The sequence below is a fragment of the Amphiura filiformis genome, chromosome 7 (assembly GCF_039555335.1).
Source record: "Amphiura filiformis chromosome 7, Afil_fr2py, whole genome shotgun sequence".
Lineage (NCBI taxonomy): Eukaryota > Metazoa > Echinodermata > Ophiuroidea > Amphilepidida > Amphiuridae > Amphiura > Amphiura filiformis.
The window spans coordinates 67,262,109-67,283,604 of NC_092634.1; the positions used below are offsets into that span (position 1 = coordinate 67,262,109).

A 21,496-nucleotide genomic window follows, 5' to 3' on the forward strand; every position below is an offset into this window, starting at 1 on the left:
TAAGAAGTAGGGGTCAAAAACACCATGAACAAGGACGACAGGGCTTACTGGTCAAACTGTTTGATCAACTTGTAAATAAACTGCTGATTTCAGGTTTTTTGAGTGGTACTAAGTTAAATATTTGATTTGTGTATTTCTTGTTCATTTGATAAAAGACATAGGTGGCGGAGTTGGTGTCGGTGGTCTTGGACTTACAGCTCAAAATCCAGGCTCAGGACGTCTTCGTGCATCTACTGAATCAGTGCTTGTTCACATGTTGATGATGCCATTGAAGAATCAATTGAAAGAAGATGGGCTACTCAAGTCATATGTAGAGGTATGTGCAATGGGGATATGATTGTGTACTATGTGGTATGCAAACATCATAATTTATGTGTGGGTATGCATGCATCTACTGAATCAGTGCTCGTTCACATGTTGATGACACCATTGAATAACCAATTGATAGAAGACGGGCTACTCAAGTCATATGTAGAGGTATGTGCCATGGGGATATGATTGTGTACTATGTGGTATGCAAACATCATAATTTATGTGTGGGTATGCATGCATCTACTGAATCGGTGCTTTTTCACATGTTGATATGACGCCATTGAAGAACCAAGCGAAAGAAGAAGATGGGCTACTCAAGTCATATGCTGAGTTATGTGCAATTTGAACATAAACGATTATGCACTATGTGGGTAACAATCAGCGGCAGTACCAGGTATTTTTTTCGGGGCGGGGGACAAACATCTAAAAATCAAGCATTTTGGCATGAAAAGTGAATTTTTTAAGGTTGGAGGATAACACTCTCCAATGTATGTTGAAAAATAATCTTAACCATTAACTATTCATATATGTGATGCGATCAAGATAAATGAGTCTTTGTCACTAATATTGATTTTTAGACACAGCCAATAATAGTGTTCAACTTCCTTTGTGTGTATTGTTCTGATCAACACTAAAATGGCTATATCTCTGGAACAGTATTGCCAATTGTGATGGCGTTTTCATCAAAATAATGGTCTAACATGGCATATACATAATAAACTGATATATGAATCTAGATTTTGCTCTACAAACGATGCATTTTGCTTGATCGGATCACATATGTAGCATCCCACAATAATTTATGAATGAAACGTTGCTCAAGGTTATTCTAATATAGAGTCGGCAATGGGCTATCCATACACCCCATGGAAGACATGACCTGAATTTCGAAGTCACCCATTCAGGTAATCGCACATTAAGTCATGTCTTCCATTGGGGTTGTGTGGATTTCAACTGGAATCACCCATTATAGCAATGTCGTGAGCATGGGACCTCTCCTACTTCTTGCTTATCAATTTTCTTTCTTTTTGTGGCAACCTAGGTCGAAATGCCTAGCCAGGTGACAATAGCAAGAATGGAGCTCAATGGGTTTGGTTTTAGTTCAGACGAATGCCAGACACAGACGACCATCATGCAAGCTAAATTGTCTGCATTAGAAGAGCAAGCTTATCAAATGGCTGGACATGGGTTTGTGTTGACATCACCAGATGAAATTGCTCAGGTAAGTCTGAAATATCTGCCTCTAAGAATTATATTAAATATGTTTAACCCGAACCGAACTGAATGTCGCTAAAGCTCACTATGAAAAGCACTGTGCATGCATAGATTCCATGTGATGCGATGACGCAAGCAGCCCAAGTCATATATACCCAGGGAATGGCTGGCCGGGCCAGCAAAACCGCCTTGGGTACAAGCCGGTGATCTTGTGCGTGGCATGCGAGAGATCAGAGGGCCAAATCATGGGGGTGCCAAGCGATTTCTTTGTTCATCTTCGATCCTTTTTCGTTTGTTCTTTCCCTTCCATGAGCAAAAAACCATGGGTTTGGTTAGGGTTAAAGTGAGACTTCTTATCTTATTTTAGATTGATATGTGCAGCACCTGCACCAAAATATAATTTGTATATGGTCAATTCCAGCCAAAGCGGGCCAAAATTCTCTCTGGGGGCCATTTTGAAAATGTTTTCCTTTTCAATTCTAGACTTATCAAATGAGACGATCATGTCTAGTGAATCATCAGGTGGAAGTGCCATCGGATTGAAAAATAACTTTTCTTGCTAGACCAAATAAAGTGTTAAATGCGCATATATGCATGTTACCCACGAATTCAAGCATTTTTCACCTGTTGTACGCCATAAAATTGCACTTTCTTTAATATCTTTCAATATTTTATGTGTGACTCATATACACTAGAAACCGTGAAGACTTTGAGCGTAAAATAGAATTTTATTACATATATCTACAAAGAAATATTTTGGTTATTACAAATTTTAAGAAAGAACCAGGTGTACAGTTAAGATTGTGTCAATTCTTGAACTCTTTCCAAAGTGGCTGTCATTTAACATTACTGTATTATTTCGCAAGATTAGAATAAATGCTTCATATAAATATAAAGTTAGATTTTGTATCTCGTCACAGGATGAGGATCTCGGATGGATTCGTGGGTAACAGCGTCTGGAAAATAGCAATTCCTATTAACTTTTTTTAATAAAAATAAAAAATACTTTTCCGTATGTCAATAATTCAGGCTGCAATGGCACTAAAATGAATTTTAATCAAAATACAGACTACATGGAATATTTAGAATGGATCATTATGGCATTTTGGGTATAAAAGTTTTGAGAATAATGAAGTTGCCAAATTGAAATAGACAGAGCAAACAGTTTTATATTATTATTTTAGTAAAATCATTCCATATTTTCATGCAGCAATATTCTATTAACTCGTGTTTGACAGTTCCTATGAACTAAAACACTATCAATACATTGTTAACTATAATTTAAGTAGGGATTCGTGGGTAACCTAAATGTTCGTGGGTAACACATATTTGAAGGTATGTATTGGTAAGCGGCAAAATAGAAACTATTACAGAAGGTTGGAAACCACCATGCGGTTATTCCTCCATTGTGTTTCAATGATTCCCGTTTCTCTAACTAATTGCATTTACCCAAAAAATGGTAATTTAGGATAATCAATCAAAACTTCATGATGCAGCTTCAGTATACCTTCAAGTGGACGCTATTAAACAGGACTGTTTTGGAACCTATTTCGCATGTTTTCAAAATGTTAAGATGCATAAGAAACATATAATTTACGAGGTAAATCCTTGGATTCGTGGGTAACGCCGAATTTGTGGGTAAAGCTATAAGTACTATAGTACCGTTTGGGGTTTGCGTTTCTTAGGTGTATAAACTGTAAGTACTGTCAAAATTATAGCATACCCATGGCTTGAATATGTGCTGATTTAAACTTTAAATAAACAATCTCCTTATTTTTCAAGGTTAGCATCTATTCGGGATTCGTGGGTAACAAAAGTTTAAACCGTCAGAGATTCTTTTTTAAAGCGGTGAACGTATTTTTACGATTTACAATTTTAAGCGCTTGTCAAACTAAATTCAGTGTCCAAAGTCATTAAATGTTAATTTAAGTTATGGCGATTATATTTGCTGGACTCGTGGGTAACAGTTGATACGTGGGTAACGTCAAATTTGATTTTATGGAATTTTATGGGTAAAACGTATTTGCATAAAATAATCACTTGGACCTCAGAATTATAGAACGAAACTTCGTTTCATGATATAGTCATTTATGGCATATTCACTCAACATTTTTCAGAACGATCATTTTATTTTTTTTATTTTGGTAACAAAATTATTAGCCAAATTGACTTAATGGCCTCTAGAGTCCACAAACTTTGGTGGAATTCAATCGTTTTACATATGATGAGAGATCATGCAAACGTCTTTCTAACGGTAATAATTTCATTTTGATTGAAGGACATTCAATGACATATATGGTGCTTTATCTTTGAATTGTGGGTAACTCCAAATCATTTAAACTATCATAACTTGTCCCCTGGTATGACTTGCTAGTAAAGGCCTATATGCACAAAGAGAGCACATTGGACGTGACATGATATGCTCCATCAATAACGTGATTTCCTTTATTAATGACATTTTAAAGTGGAAAGTTAACATAGAGAGAATTTTGTCCGCTTTCGCTGGAATTGACCATATATATTCTGACTGACACCCACTTGATGAATTCATGTGAGCATAAATTGGGACTTAAAGGAGTATTTCGTGATCCTAGCATCCTCTTTTTATGACATTTTTCAGTACATATCCACGAAAAAAGCCTATTCCTAAAATTTCAGTTGATTCAGATTTTGCATTTGCGAGTTATGCATGATTATGTGTATAACACTGCTCCATAGACAATGTGTTGTAATGTTGTGTTGTGTTGAAATTCAAATTTCACGATATCTTTGCAAAACGAATTAATCTGCAAGAAATATTTTGTACATAAACATTATGTAGCCAGAGGTTTCCAGTGATATAAAAATCTCAACTTTTTTGAGAAAAGTGGGGGATGAGGCTGTGGATCACGAAATGCCCCTTTAATTGATATTCATATTTATAGAAACCAAATAATTTTCACCTGTTACTATAATACGTTTACGGGACCTTTGGACGTCCAACCGATCGATTTGAACGTACCATTGGGCTGGAGAGGAGGCATCTCTGTAGAAAATAAATCAATATGATCTTCATCAAGTGAGGATCAGCCAAGCACGAAAAGTTTCTTGTTTAGCGTAACTAGCATTATCTTTTAAGTATTTTTACCGTAGGCCTATAATCATAATACAGGCCTGCCTCAAGTGTAATGTGCGAGTAGGATGATTTCTTTGATATTCTTCTTCATATGATTAATATTATACCTACTAGTATTTCTTTTCCTTTAATACCTTTACATTATAGGCTTATAACTTGTATTGGTGAAAATATAGTCTAAAACAAAATTAGATTTCCCTCCACTTTTGCTTTTTCAAAGAAAGTTTTCAAGCTGGAAATAATGTCACAGATATTTTTGTTGCCATGTTTAAAGATACGAAATACCTGTGTGATGGTTGATGAAGGCTCTGATATCAACTATAATGGTATGGGAAATATATCAATTGTGTGAAGAATACTTTGTGGGAACAACTTATATTTAATATAGTATATGATTCTGAATTATAAAGTATTTGTTAGTACTTTTGTGATTTTTCCAATTGGTGTTAAACATGTTTAATGCACGCCTGCATTTGTAATGCTTTTTGGGGGAGTAAACAAAATATTCTGTGTGCGTGGCCTGAACTAAAGGTCTGTAGTGCAAATCTGTCTATTTATCCAGCGTTTAGAGAATGTGTACTCAACCGTTGCTGTCAAAAGACCTTTGATTCTGGATACTTGTCCGAGTGTTTAATGACATTGTACCATATATGCCTACTGCGGATGCGGTGGAATATTATAATTCTCCACTGACGTATATAGAACATCATTTACAAACTTTAGTACTTCTCGGACCTAAAGATTATAAGAGATTATACATTTGGATGATATTGTATTCATACTTGCATCTACCAGCATCTTATGCGACGTCGCCCGAAGCTAGCCTTCCGGATATGCTTCTCGTGTGGTGTGTGTAAATAAATGAATTAGGTATGAAGCATGCATGCAAGGTTAACATCGTCACACGTCTGCGCATGTCCGTAGGTGCTAGGCCAAGTATAAACTTTCATTTAACATTTTAACCAAGCACATGCACCTCAAATCTAACCTTCTACCTCTCTTCCGGCAAACATAGTCCAAGGGTCCCTTAAACGTACTATAGTTGAACCAAGTATTCACCATCAAAGTGGTTTCATAACTCCCTGGTAACTGGATCAAGCACCTTCTGCAATGAAAGTACATGTGGTATAGATTTTGTAGCAATCATTTTGATCATGGTTTAGGACTTTCAAAAATGTGATCCAATTGACATAGTGATAATACACATAACACTTCAATGTTGAATAGTTTATATGTTGTCCTGCTGATGACACCATTGAGGAGGATAAGGGGGTAGGACTTCTCACAGACTTCTATTACCGTACTGACACGAGTATAGTCCCACCTTCGAGTAAAGTCCCACCCCCAAATTTTCGAAAAATTTCATAAATTAAAAAAAAAAAAAAAAAGTTATTTATTTTTTCGGCTTTGGAGTGTCCCAGGACCTAGACCTAAATGCTAGGATCATTCATGGTTGACCTAAAAAAAAAAATATAAAAAAAAATTCAAGATGTTTTGTATTTTTAATATGAAAATTGATCATTTGTATTCATGTCATACTGTATTAATGATTTCAAAATGCATTCAAATTCAATGCATTTTGAAATCATTAATAGAGTATGACATGAAAACAAATGATCAATTTTCATATTAAAAATACAAAGCATCTTGATTTTTTTTTTTTAGGTCAACCATGAATGACCCTAGCATTTAGGTCTAGGTCCAGGGACACTACAAAACCGAAGAAATAAAAACTTACAAAAATAAAAAATTTAAAAAAATTTTTTTTTTTTTTTTTTTTTTTTTTGAAATTCGAGTATAATACCACCCCCCAATTTTGAAAAATGTTCACCCAAAAACGGGGTGGGACTATACTCGCGTCAGTACGGTATTTAAATTATCCTGTCAAACTATTCTTATTCATATCTCAGAAACTAATTTAATTCCAAAGAAGTTTTCAGCAGATTTGCAATGAAATACATGTTTACGCACAAGTCAAAATTGACTTTGGTTGCATTTTTGTGACAGATTTAAAAGTATGTCATAAGGCAATGAAAACAACCAAAACCCTGTTCTATGGGCAGACAAACCTCTCAAGTTATTAGTAGGTCGGTCATGTGTGTATTTATTTCGGTCACATTTTAATTGGTAAAAATGTGCAAATGTTTTTGTTTCACTTCGCTTGTATGTTTTCATTCAAAATCAATCCACTTTTCAAAAAATTACTTATTTTACATGCATATATGTGACCGTACACGGCGAATGAGCCGTAAATTCTTCCCCCGGTCAATTTTGTTTTATTTCGTGTTTAGAAAATATAAATCATAAGCTTTAAAATGGTATATCATTTGACTTCAAACGATATCCAGAAGCGGGGTTATGGTTTGTTGAGCTCTGTTCCTTCAACAAAATTGTACTTTTTTTTCGGTTCTATATGTGTGCCTCTTTTTCCAACTTTCTGGTAATAAATATCAAACAGTCAAATTGGCGGTCGTTTCAAATCATCCCCAAGTCAACAAGGTTCAAGAAAGTTCTCTCATTGTTAATTGTTGGTTATACATACCTATACAAAATACAATGCCTGGTAACCATCACTTGAACAGGTTTTAGTCAAAGCAAACAAAGACCAGAGCTATTAAAAATGCTATAGCCATATAAGGCAGAAGCTTATTATCCACTTCAACAATATGATTATTGATTGGTGTTTGACTATCAAAATGAGATAGATGTCGCGCCAGCTTGTGTTACCGATGAATTAGACTGTCATGCACATTTTACACTGTAACTCAGAATACAATTTAGGGAATTTACGGCTTGAAAGTCCTTGAATTTGAAAACACCTTTCCAGGGCCTTGAAAGTCCTAGAAATTTGCACAAGGTCCTTAAAAGTCCTTGAAAATTGAAATTTTACCCAAAGTATAATTTTGACCAAATTTGGGGAGTGGAGAGGAGCTGTCACTTTGGTTAATAAGTGCCACATGGAGAGCCGCATCATGATTTTTGTGTTGTGGTAAGTCCTTGAAAATCATGCTTTTGGACCTTGAAAGTCCTGGAAAAGTCCTTGAATTTTAAAGGCTTCAAGGTGCGGGAACCCTGTTGTTTCTGTGAGATCAAATTGAGGGCAGCTAACCAATCACACAGTTAGAGGTAGTGAATACAAATCATACTAGCATGAGAGTACGATACCAGCTACCAAGAGTCTACAACCAAGTGTTGGGGTCAAGTGTCCAAAAGGTCATTGATCCCAAACTTGGGTTGCCAGTCTCCCGATGAAGGTCGAAGTTACGACCGAAAATTTGAGGTATGTCTAATCTTGTGTTGAAATCATAAATTACAAATCATACTCTTTATCAATCAGGTTTTGTATGCAGAATTGAAACTACCCCCTAATGGTGATCCAAAACAAGCCAACGCTACATTCCGCAAAACTCTAGGTACTCGTGGTCGTCTCAAGCTTCCCAAACACTTCAGCACTTCCAAGGATGCCCTGGAAAAACTGAAACCATTTCATCAGCTTCCTGGGGTCATTCTGGAGTGGAGAAGGATCAGTGCTGCTGTCACTAAGGTAAACCTACCATGGGATATTCCAGTTGATATTCATACACCGAAAGACATGACATTAATCTCTCACACAGGGGTCACCCATTTAGGTAACTCCATTTGAAATTCTCACTCCCTTTGACTAGAAGATGTAGTTCATGTCTTTCATAGGGGTGTGTTTGGATTTCAATGGGAATAGCCCAATTTTGATTTAAAAAATGCAATAATTGCTTAGATTTTTCTAAAAAGTTACAATTATGATAGATGAATCAAAAGTATGTAAAGAAGATGTGGATTGATATCATCAAAGACTGGACTGGGTTTAACTTTGACCAGGTCATACGAACAGCTGTAAAGCCATTGCCACATGGCCCCCTAGCTATCTGACATAGATGTAGATACATTATAAGTAGATAGAATTCAAAGTATGTGATAATTTCATATCTTATTTTTACAAGTTTTAAGAAAGATGAACAATAAACTTTTGGAAGCTACTAATAGATGACACTATCTAATATCTTAAAAATGTTGACAATTCTAGCAAAGGCAGCATGTCTTAGTTTTACCCTGCTCATCAAGTTAAAAAATAGCAACATGTTCATATTTGTTTCTGTTCAATCTCTTAGACTGTTTTTCCACTGCAAAAGGAGAAAGTTTACCATGATGGCTTGGGTATGGATAGAATTTATGGTGTATGTCAAATGCACACTGCCACAGGTATGTATGAAAGGTTACAAAGTGCAAGCATCAAAGCAAGTATATAAAAGTGCTATTTGTGTTTGAACTCTTCATCAAGCCCTGAAAACGTCTATACTATAATGAAAGACAAAGATAAAGACAATTTATCGCGTCTGACGTCATCTGTCAATCAAACTCGAGCATGTTTTGTTTACAAGTGTCGTGATGATGACTTGCTGAACGCAGATTTATAACCGGGCGCCTTATTGTTAATTTTGCACCTTTCGACATGCAAACCATCTCAAAAGTTAGGTCTTTATAGTAGGAAACTTTCTTTGGTGAAGGCACCATGTCCACAATGCCTAGAAAAGCTGCTTTTTGCCTTGTAAAAGTACGTAATTTTTCACCATTTGCTGCTATTCCTTTTCTCCGATCAGCACCAGATAGATCGGTCTTCCTTTTCTGGCGCTGATTAACCTGTGTAAACCAATCAAGGATCGTAATTGACAGTGACATCAGACGCGATAAATTGTTTTTATCTCTGTCTTTAATTATAGGGCAATACAAAGAGGTGAGGCCAGGCGCAACCTCCCTCATGTATTACACTGGTATTGTGCACACTGACATATTGGATCATGGGCGTTGCTATTGAAGAAAAATGCTGCTGTCACAGGGGAGGCTATGTAAAACTTAAAGATAAAATAAAGTGTTATTATTCGCTATGTAAATATTATGTGTATTGCTTTAAAGTTTTACAACTTTTATTAGCTTTATACAACCTTCAAAAGGTTTGGGAAAATAATAATACACTATAAAATCATAAATACTATAACAACCCAATACAAATACTATTTCAATTACTAATCAAAGATAAAGGCCTAGAAAGCATATTGCTATAAAGACTTATGGTAATGCTGTAAAGGTCACTGTCCTCAGATTGTTGTGAGAAGTCACCAGTCTATCGTCCTTTGTTCTCACTAGTCTGGTACACACCTTGGTCTGGGGCGGACATTTTAAAAATGAATTTAGAAGAGCAGCAACGACATCACTTGCATTACATTCCAGATGTTAAATCTACATCATATGCAAAATTTGAGGAAATTCGCATTTGCGAGTCCGTTTTATTTTAGGGCCATTTGTCTATAACTGGTCTTTACATGTATCCCTATGGAGAGAGTGCCCGTTGAGGGCGCTATAACCCCCATTTTAGGAACAAAAATGTGATTTAAAAAAACCGGACTCGTGCGAATTTTCTTAAATTTTCAGAGTATGTAGTATGAACATGTAGAAATATAATCAAGTAGTTGCCTTACCTGCTCTTCTCCGAAAAAATAAAAAGTCCTATACCTCAATGATAATGAAACCTGTTTGATTTCTTCACCAATCATTCATTGATCTTTGTTCTCTGTAGGTCGAGTTGCAATGTCTGATCCCAATCTTCAAGCTATTCCAAGAGACTTTGAGATTCAGATGCCTTCCATTATTGGAGAGTCTCCACCACAAGGTGCTGCACCATCTATTTCCTGTCTCAATGCACCTAGTCCCTTCACCAGGGGCAAGGGACGACGGGGTGCTGCCGCAAGAAATGCTGGCAGAGGAGGGGTACAACAGAAAGTTCAGATGGGTCAAGGGTCACAGGAGCCGTCTTTTGCTGTCAGCGTTCGTCATGCTTTCTGTCCCTATCCAGGTGAGATGTGAATTAAACACTGTAGACTCCAGTGCAACAGGCTGTTCCATTTGAAATTCATACACCCCCTGTGGAAGATATGACCTTAATCTCCCACACAGGGAGTGTGATTAGTCACCATGATAATCAATAACTTTCTGTAAACCATAATGATCATCATAGGGAGTAATGTATGAACCAAAAGAATTTGACTTAGTTAAAGGAGTCTAGGCTCCAAATAACAAAGTGCATATTGCCATGGTAAATCCGCCATTTTGGTTTGTCATAGTTGGAAACCAAAATAATTACCTCTTACAATTTATTGGCAGAAGTCTGAAACAACGGTAATATGGCTCCTTAAGGGGTACTACACCCCTGGCCAATTTTTTGCTTATTTTTGCATTTTTCTCAAAAATTATAGCACATTGGTTGGTGACAAGTAAGATATGTATATTATAGGGGCAAGGACTACAACTACTGTACTGAAAATTCAGCGACTCAAAGCAAGTAGTTATTGATGTATTGATCAAATATTGGTTTTCCCTCATTTTTGACTGTAACTCCACAACTGTTGTCTGTGCTGAAATAAAATTTCCAGTGCAGTAGTTATAGTCCTTGCCCCTATAATATACACATCTTGCTTGTCCCCAATGCGCTATAATTTTTGAGAAAAAATGCAAAAATAGACACAAAATTGGGCAGGTGTGTAGTACCCCCTTAAGGTTACCCATTACAAATGCTTGTACATGTTGCGCTAAGCACTTGTTATCGGCAAAACGCATTACACGCAGAACATAAACAGTGTGCACTTTAAAACTCAGTTTGCCAGATTCTTTAAAGTCTTAATGTATAGATATGAAAATGCATCATATTGGGCTATTCCAGTTGAAATACATACACACCCTGTGGAAGACATGACCTTAATCTTCCACACAGGGAGTGTGAATTTCAAATGGAATCACCCATTCAGGGTCGTCTGCTCCAAAACAAGTTATTCTAATTGAAATCCATACACCCCCTATGGAAAATATGACCTTAATCTCCCACACAGGGAGGGTGAATTTCAATTGGGGGTTACCTGAATTGGGTGACTCCATTTGAAATCTACACCCCCTTTGTGGTAGATTAAGGTCATGTCTTTTATAAGGAGTGTATGAATGTCATCCGGAATAGCTCATTTTGATCATAATCTGTTTATTCCCATCAGGTGGTATGTTGCTAGCAATAAATTATTCTCAATTAGAGCTCTGTAACTTGTCCATCTAGCCAAAGACAGTTTAAAAGCTTACAAGTATACTCAAATCATATTTTGCTCATCATGATCTGTTTTTTCCTACCAGGTGGTATGTTAATAGCAGCAGATTATTCTCAATTAGAGCTCCGTATACTAGCTCATCTAGCCAAAGACAGTAAGCTTACAAGTAGACTCAAATCATAATCATGATCTGATTATTCCTACCAGGTGGTATGTTAATAGCTGCAGATTATTCTCAATTAGAGCTCCGTATACTAGCTCATCTAGCCAAAGACAGTAAGCTTACAAGTAGACTCAAATCATAATCATGATCTGATTATTCCTACCAGGTGGTATGTTAATAGCTGCAGATTATTCTCAATTAGAGCTCCGTGATACTAGCCCATCTAGCCAAAGACAGTAAGCTCAAATCATAATCATGATCTGATTATTCCTACCAGGTGGTATGTTAATAGCTGCAGATTATTCTCAATTAGAGCTCCGTATACTAGCCCATCTAGCCAAAGACAGTAAGCTTACAAGTAGACTCAAATCATAATCATGATCTGATTATTCCTACCAGGTGGTATGTTAATAGCTGCAGATTATTCTCAATTAGAGCTCCGTATACTTGCCCATCTAGCCAAAGACAGCAAGCTTACAAGTATACTCAACTCAGGAGGAGATGTGTTCAAACAGATAGCAGCTAAATGGAAGAATACAACAGCGGACGAGATAACAGCTGAACAAAGACAACAGGCTAAACAGGTGCGTAGAAAAAAACTATGATTTGGTTCACCTCAAGTTTGGTAGTGACGTATGTGCGTATTTTGTTGGCCTAAGCTGTGAATTGCGCGCGTCAAGTTAATCACGCAAAGTGTACACGCACAAGAGCGATTTGTCGGCACACTTGCAGCGCAATCGCGAAAAAGTATTGACGTCACCGAACTTGAAGTGAACCAAATTATAGCAAACTGTTCTTTTGTTTTCTTCAAAAATCAAACTAAAAATGACGAAGAGTTTTACGATTCATAGGCACCATATCCAAATTTGTTTGATTTTTGGACAGACTGTCGATGCTGATTAGATGCCGTTATTAATGAAATATCAACTAATTTATCGTAATTAGCACAATTAATAGTTAATTTGTATTGATCAATATCATTACATGTTAAGATTCATTATGTTATCACAATTAAAGATAGTCAATTAATTGATTTTATAAATAATAAGGATCGACCAAGCATTGATGGTGGGTCGAGGAATTATACTATGGTCGATCGAAAGATGAAACTAATTTGGTCCTATTGCCTTATTTCTCACAACATTTAATTGCTTACCAAGAGGGGAAGCTTTCATCCAGTTTACTCAGGGATGTCGTCAGCTCAACATCTGACACGTGGGGCGCTGTTGCCCTTTTCTGAACCATTGACACCAGACGGTGTCAGTCAGCTCAGAGATACACTGTTGTATCTCCTTTTGTCTCTGTTCAAAGTGCTCTTATTTATCATGTGGCATGCCTCGCTTACTTCTCGTCCGAACTTAGACTCATCTTGGTCGATTAATTGTGATCGTAGGGATATTATGTTCGGAATTCCAGGCATGCTGGGCTACAGGAGAATAAGTTGGAGAAGCATTAAATTCGTCGGCAGAGTGCTACACTATCGTAAGTGCAATAGAATGTTATAGCTGCCATTTGCAACATTTCAATAAATGTACTTATTTTTCACCAATAACACTAGAATAACACCCAACTACATGTAAAGGTGATATCTTGGGGTTAGCTTAGTGGCCATCAGGCAAGTAAAACAGAACATCAACACTTTACAATGAGCATGATGAGGGGATTGTGCTGCAAACAATATGTGTTTTACAAAAGGCAGCTATTACATTTTACTGCACTTACGATAGTGTAGCACTCTGCCGACGTAATGTCATTTATCTAAACATTTTATATTCTGTAGGTGTGCTATGGTATGATATATGGTATTGGTGCTAAAGCTCTTGGTGAGACACTGGGAGTGAGTGAAGAAGATGGAGCAGCATTTATGGAGACATTCAAGATGCAATACAAAGGTAAGTGTCTTTGTTGTAATGTATGTAAAGAGGGGAGTAAGTAAAGAAGATGGATGTACGTATGGTACTCTGTCGTGGGTAAAATAGAAAATTGAATATATTCATCAGGACTGTTCAGATAAACTGTATTTTTTACTAGTTAAGACTAAGTCTGCACAAAAAGTAATGCAGCTTTTTTAAATACGTTTATAGCTTCAGAACTAGTAATTGTTTTCACAATATTTCAACATAAAAAGAAGGATGATTTATTTACGTGCATTGTGATACCCATTTGTCCAATTTCGTTCAATATTAACAATACAGCAGTGTTTTGAAAGAAAAATACCTGAATTTAAAAGTTTCAGCTATTTGTATTGATTTGAAGTAAGCGCGAAGATAATGGCTACAGTGCTGGCATAATAACCATTGATCGCTGTAAACTGCAACTTCTAGATGCTGGTATTTTTCTTTAAAACACTACTGTGTTGTTAATATTGAACGACATTTGACAAATGGGGAATCAAAATGCGTGTAAATAAATCCTCCTCTCTATGTTGAAATATTGTGGGAACATTTATTAGTTCTGAAGCTATAGGTGTATTTATAACAGCTGCGTTACTTTTTGTGCGAACTTTATAATAACACACTTAGGTGCAGACGTTTCGATAACTATTAGTTATCTTTCTGAATACCACTGTTGATGTGATGATCGTTGACATGGCCGTCGCTAGAGGGGGGTATGGGGGGGGTGTGACACCCCCCAATACACAATTTTGTCCGCCAAATTTGACTGCTGTCGGCAAAATCATGTGACTGTCGGCAAATGTAGTCAAAGGTATGTGTGATTGTCGGCAAATTGTGAGAGCCATATAACAGATTAATCATGTGTTACGTAATTGTGTTGTTGTAACGTAATAGACATACTGTGAATGGTATAGTAGTTACTAGTTTAAAAAAAAATTTTGAAATTTTTTTAAACTCCAACCCAAAAATTTCCGTCGGCAAACCATACTGTACACCCCCCGAATCATATTGGTCTAGCGACGCCCCTGTCGTTGAACATCAGTCGTTGCTTACTGTTTGGCAACAGAGTTGCTAAACACTTTCTCCATCAATAGGTCATGGGAAAAGAGAGTGATATAAGATGGATAAAGGAGGCCATCACCATCAGAAAGCAAGGTACTTCAATGAACCAACATGCATGGGGAAGTCAAATTTTTGATGACCTGTTTGTTTTGTTTTGTTTGTTTTAAGGTATGAAAACTTACATGACAAATACCATCAAGAAATGTCGAGAGGATGGCTATGTGACAACCATCATGGGAAGGAGACGTAATTTGCCTGCTATTCACAACACCAATGCAGGGGCACGCAATCATGTGAGTATATTATTATATCATATAGTATGGCTATGTGACCACCATCATGGGAAGGAGACGTAACTTGCCTGCTATTCACGACACCAATGCAGGGGCACGCAATCATGTGAGTAGTATTAGGTTAATCAGGTGTACCGTATTGGGCAATTCCATTTGAAATCCATACACCCTGCTATGGAAGACATGACCTTAATCTCCTTAATTTTTTTTAACCGATGAAGTAAACATGCATCACCTCTTCCACAGGTTCAATCCCTTACACAGCGCAAGCCATCACATGCATGAACACGCATTGAATCTGTGACTGACTTCATTTGCGCAAACAAGTGGCTTATCCTACAGTATATTAGTACTCGAGAATCCTTGGTTTAGTTTAAAAAATGGGGATTTTTATTGAGGGGGCATTAATTTTAGTGAATAGAGGGTATGCAATACAACATCACTCATGACTGAGTCATCCTCATTTAGATAAAATTTTGTCCTCCGTAAGGTACCATGGGTAATTCGTATGATACTATATAAAACAGGTGATAGGTATGAATGGTTATTGAATCGATCTAGAGACCTGGTCCTCTTTCATCTTAAGCTATCTTAAAGTGTCCTCCAACATGGCTGTCATTTCAATTGTTATACCGGTCTGGTTGGTTTAATTGTTAATTTTCAGGCATTCTCAAATAGATTCTGCGAAGTACCACATTACAACATGAAAACATATCCAAATATATCTTTGAACAAGTTCATTAGGAATGTTGATATCAACTGTGAATTTTGTTCATTTTGAACAATTCCAAGTAAAACGAAGTTGGTTTACTCACGTTTTAGTGACGTTTCACCACTACACTAGTGGCTTCTTCAGACTGGCAACTCATCACATCTGACTGCTTGCTTTTATAGGCAACAGGAAGCACCGTGAGAGGCGTGATGAGTTGGTCAAAGATGTTGTTGAGTGAGTAGGCCCCTCGTCCTTGTTTAGAGTGTCTTGTCCTTTTCGGCGGATCCAGATGGCTTCTTTCAGCCACCTGGTGGTCTTGTCTGCTTCACGATCAATTACTTTTGAGTCCTCCCAGTTGATGGAGTGATTTGTAGAGGCTACATGATCAGTGATGGCGGATTTGTGAATGTCTGTGACAGATGATTGGCGTTTTGCTCGAGTAAATGGTTTTGATTCAAATTTCTCCACCTCTTTCTGATGCTCTTTTAGTCGGATACCAAAGGGGTGACCAGTTTCACCAATGTAGGAACATGGGCAGTCACCGCAGGGTATTTCATAAATGGCTTCCGCTTTCTGTTGAGGGAGAAGTTTATCCTTTGGATGGGCGAGCATATTGCGGATGGTGCGATGCGGCTTCATGGCTGTGGAAAATCCGTGTTTTTAAACACCCTGGACACACGCCGGATACGCCCTCTATATAGGGAACCACAACCATGCCTTTGGTTTTTTCGCTATCATCTTTTCGTTTGGAGGAAAGTTTTGTCTTAGGAGTGGATCTGTCTTTTTTGACTTTATTGATTGACCAATCTGGGTAACCGCATGTGGTCAACGCTTCATGGATGTTACCCTCCTCTTTTTGTCTGTCCGCTTCCTCGGTAACCAACGCGTCACTCCTGTCTAGCAGCGTTCTAACAACACCCAGCTTTTGATGTAAAGGGTGGTGGGAGGAGAACTGAAGATATTGGTCAGTGTGCGTTTTCTTGCGGTAAATACAGAGTTTCACTGATCCATCCGGCTTTCTAGTAATTAAGGTGTCGAGGAAAGGAATCGAACCTTCTTGTTCTTGCTCGTAAGTAAACTTGACACTGTTGGTAGGGTCGATGGAATTTAAGTGTTCTGTAAGGTTGTCTACTTCTCCTTTGCGTACTATTTCCAACACGTCGTCTACGGTGCTTCCTGTTGCCTATAAAAGCAAGCAGTCAGATGTGATGAGTTGCCAGTCTGAAGAAGCCACTAGTGTAGTGGTGAAACGTCACTAAAGCGTGAGTAAACCAACTTCGTTTTACTTGGAATTGTTCAAAATGAACAAAATTCACAATATCCAAATATAGTATAGCGTCTCATGGGTGGTGTCCAGGGTCCCGCCTTATAGGGCCCCTAGTTGGGGCCAGGGGCAAAGGCCCTGGCAGGGGTTCAGGAGGCGGAGCCCTGGGAAGCTTGTGGGTTTTGGCCATTGAAAGCGGTATAGGAAGGATCTCCTGGCATGTTTATAATAATTGGCACCCAGCACAAGAAATCTGTGAGTAAATGGAATAGTGTGGAACAAGACCTGTTTCTTGAAGAAAGTGTGTGAAAAGCAGAAGAAGCCCTGTTCCACACTATTTCACTTACACTTTGGAAATAATGACCTGTGTAAGGATCTTAAATTTCTTTTGCTGGCTTCCAATTATTCGCCTGTGAATGTGGTCCTGAAAGCTGTTCCGTGTCAGTGCACTTTACTGTTGTGTCAGTTAGACAACTGCTTGGTTACTGACATGTGTTTAGAGTAGGATATTGAAGTAATCCTGTGTGTAATTTTTGTTCATTTTTATGGACAGGATTTTAAGATATGACCTTGTGAAAAATTTTCTTTTTGAGGCCAGTTTGTATACAGATCCATGCAGCTATAGGAATATATTTATTTCCCTCTTTGCTTTCCAGGCTGAGAGACAAGCAGTGAACACAACCATCCAAGGCTCTGCAGCAGACCTAGTCAAGACCGCTATGAATAATATTGACAAGAGGCTTGCAGAAGAGTTTCCCAACACAAGGCACACTCACAGACATAAAGATGACTCAGGTATTGTTAAATGCATTTAATTTGAAAGATGGGTTATTTTAAACATTAAAAGGAGATTGCCAAAATAAATATCTGTAATGTTTCTGTGATTTCTTGTTATTTGTGTTAGGGGTGTGTGGGGGTGTGTTTACCGATAAACGAGGACACGCACATGACATTTCATATTTAAACCGTGGACTACTCTGCAAAGAGGACCGTCCTCGGTTTTGGAGTTCTGCAAACGACCACAATTGCAGGTATAATGCATTTGCGAGATACGTCCTCTATCGTGCATTAAATACAGTAAGCCAAAAAATTAAGGTACCAGTTACGTTCATCCCCTGTATATCCTAAACAAAGGCAGATATGTCATAATTGGAACCAACAGCCAATAGCTGCATCTTTTAGCTCAAATTTAAGACCTCATTTGTTGACATTGTTCAAGAAATAAAGACACGACGATCCAAAAACCCAAGGAAGATGCAAATTTAAAAGTTGCAGTTTGCCACATTGCATGCTCGATTGATTTGTACACAAAGCGTTCGCGAACAAGATAACTAGCGCTGTGCTTTCATTGATTAGCATGAAAAACTAGCGTCATGCTTTCATTGATTAGAACACAAAAGTGCAACTTTTTATTTCTTATCTTCATCAGGTTTTGGACTACCATTTCTTTAATTCTCAACCAATATCAACAAATAAGGTCTTAAATTAGAGCTAAAGAGTACAGGCATCAGCTGCTTGTTTTAATTGTGACACATTTGTTTTTATTTAGGATATACAGCGGTGAACACAACTGCTACCTTAATTCTTTTGCTTACTGTATACCGTCCACAGTTGCTAGGTAAAATTGCATTTTATACACATACACCCCCACACAAAAATGGCGAAAAACATATTACTCAGTATGTCAATTGAATGCGGATTCAGACATCTGCATTTGCATAGTCGTAAACTTTGTCCAAGTTTAGAGGCGTACACCCGTAGTAGGGGTACCGATGTGTGTGTGTGTGGGGGGGGGGTGGTATAACGCAGTTTATAATTATCATCAGTGGACTAAAATCTGTATCATGAATTTTTTTTTTCTTTATGACATGGCATAACTTTGAGAGATGAAAGGTGGTCGCTATTCTTGTCAAAAATAATTTTGAAGCTGCTGACGCGGATGCACCCATAAAGCGATTAACCTCCCTGCTGAAGCTGGCCCTTTGACCTAATGGCTGGAATTTGGACAGGTAGAGAATTCCATAATTGGGCTGTAGATGGTAGAAATGATCTTTCATGGCTGACAAGGTTTAATCTTGTGACTGCCTAGTACTGCTACATCATGAAAGTTTTTGAACTAAAGTGGAGTAATTGTATTGTAATGAATTGTATATTTCAGGTTCATCACAAAGAACAAGAAGTAGGAGGACCCAACAATCATCCATGCCTCCCTCTGGAGCATTCTTGGTGTTGCAGCTACACGATGAGTTGATTTATGAAGTACATCAGGAGGATGTGATTCAAGTAGCACAGCTTGTTAAGATGGAAATGGAAACAGCTATTAAGCTATCTGTGAGACTGCCTGTGAAAGTCAATATGGGACCTACATGGGGTAGTATGGAGACTATGGATTTGTAGGGGTCACACTTCCAGTGGGTCTTTGGACAAACTGTAGGCATAATCTGCCTGTGATGCCAATGTAAGACTTTGGATTTGTAGGAATCTCCCTCTCACACTTCCAGTGAGTCTGTGGGTGTGGTGTATGCCGTAGAATTCCGTCTTCAGCATATGCCTCTAAATGAGGGTTTTTCTGACAAACAGACGAATGGCAGACACCCTCCACAAAAATATTACAATAGATTGGTCTTAAAATAGTACATGTTTGTACAGCTGCCAGTATACTAATATTAACTGTCTATGAGTGTGATGGTCGAAATATAATCACGAGGTGAAAGATGGATTGTTCCATTCCACGAGCCAGAACGGCGAGTGGAATGGAACAATACATCTTTCACCGAGTGATTATATTTCGACCATTACACAAATTTAAGACAGTTAATATTTGTTTTATATCACTCATACGTAAATTATATTACTAAAATACTATTTAAGGTAGGAAATACATTTTTTCATCAACATAACACCATGTTTTGCCGTGATATACTTCACATTTTGGGATCCACCCCATAACTAAATCGGTAGTCTAAGAGTCCTCGCACGGCTTGGCGCAGGCGCACTACGGCAGACACTGTGATGGTAAAGACTATCACACGGAGAGGGTGATAGTAAAAATGATAAATGGTAAGCAACCAATGAACTGTCTAGAATTTATGTATGAGTGATATAATATCAGTAATGTAGTTGCTCAAACTCCAAATATTGTTTTTGTGGAGTGTGTCTGCCTTTTTGTAAAAAAACACCAAAACCTTGTTTAGAGGCATAATAGCTTGTAGATGGAATTATACGGTATATGGAGACTGTACAAACACTTCTAATAACTGCCTGTGAAAGTCAATATTGGATCTACCTGGGGTAGTATGGACACTTTGGACTTAAAGGAATCTCCCTCTTACACTTCTAGGGAATCTTTGAAGGACAAACTGCAGGCAGTATAATGGAGACAGTACACTTTTAATAACTGCCACTGAAAGTCAATGTAGAACCTACCTGGGGCAGTGTGGAGATGACTTTGGTCTTATAGGGGGTGCTCCAGGTCAAATTTTCAGTGATATGGGACAAGCTGTTGAGTATGGACCTTATTCAGTGCATACATTTCTGTGCAATTAAAAATGTCAAATTGTCATTACCACATAGAAGCAGCTAAACTAGACTGTTGCCCTCAGTCAACCTGATCGGTCAACGTTCAGTTGACAATGGAGAAACTTGTAAAAAGTGTCAGACTTTTCCCCAGAATCTGGGGAACTGCGCATGTGTCCAAATTGACTGTTTGACCGCCTTTGTTTTTGATCACATATATTTAGAACACCAAAGCCTATAACACAACGGCATGATAAAGACACCGGAAGTTGCACATGACCAAAATCGCGCGAAAGTATTTTCATGAGTCCAACATGATACAAAAAAGTTTCTCAGTTCGCACTAACATGCATCTCACAATATACATGTGCAGTAGGTAGACGACAAAGGATAGGACAATCCCAGTTGAGATGCATACACCCAGCGTTCGAAATAGGGCCGGTCAGCCAGCCATTGGCCTGTAACTTTTTGGCCTGGCCGGTAACTTTCCTGACTGGCATCTAGTTGCCGGCCCGGCTGGCCGGTAATTTTTTAAGGTCAAGCCCGGCTGGCCTGTAACTTTTCGAGGCATATTTCGAACACTGCATACACTCTCTATGGAAGACATGACCTTAATCTCCCACACAGGTGGTGTAGATTTCAAATGGAATCACCCATTCAGGTAGCCCCCTCTGAAATTCACACTCCCTGTTGGGAAGATTAAGGTCATGTCTTCAATAGAGGATTTATGGATTTCAATTGGAATATAATAGCCTATGATAATGTGATAGACTGAAACTGAATATTCTATTGGATAAAATATGGTACTTATTTCTTCAATTTTAGTATGTA

The 21,496-nt window shown here is 37.9% G+C and overlaps 1 protein-coding gene across 4 annotated transcripts in view; it reads left to right on the forward strand.

Annotated features, from left to right (window-relative positions):
- The window catches only part of LOC140157511 (DNA polymerase theta-like), a 54,085-nt gene extending 34,424 nt beyond the window's left edge, over positions 1–19,661 (forward strand). Inside the window, exons 21-30 of one of the 4 annotated variants that reach the window (XM_072180731.1) lie at positions 156–316; positions 1,355–1,534; positions 7,980–8,186; positions 8,788–8,878; positions 10,251–10,526; positions 12,323–12,507; positions 13,704–13,815; positions 15,049–15,173; positions 17,806–17,944; positions 19,308–19,661. In XM_072180731.1, coding sequence (XP_072036832.1) covers positions 156–316; positions 1,355–1,534; positions 7,980–8,186; positions 8,788–8,878; positions 10,251–10,526; positions 12,323–12,507; positions 13,704–13,815; positions 15,049–15,173; positions 17,806–17,944; positions 19,308–19,546 — 1,715 coding nt within the window. In that variant the 3' untranslated portion in view covers positions 19,547–19,661. Of the gene's footprint in view, positions 1–155; positions 317–1,354; positions 1,535–7,979; positions 8,187–8,787; positions 8,879–10,250; positions 10,527–11,845; positions 12,127–12,200; positions 12,508–13,703; positions 13,816–15,048; positions 15,174–17,805; positions 17,945–19,307 lie in introns of those variants that run through there. The other 3 variants (XM_072180728.1, XM_072180726.1, XM_072180727.1) reach the window with 3 other exon arrangements.
- Positions 19,662–21,496: the final 1,835 nt, after the last annotated feature.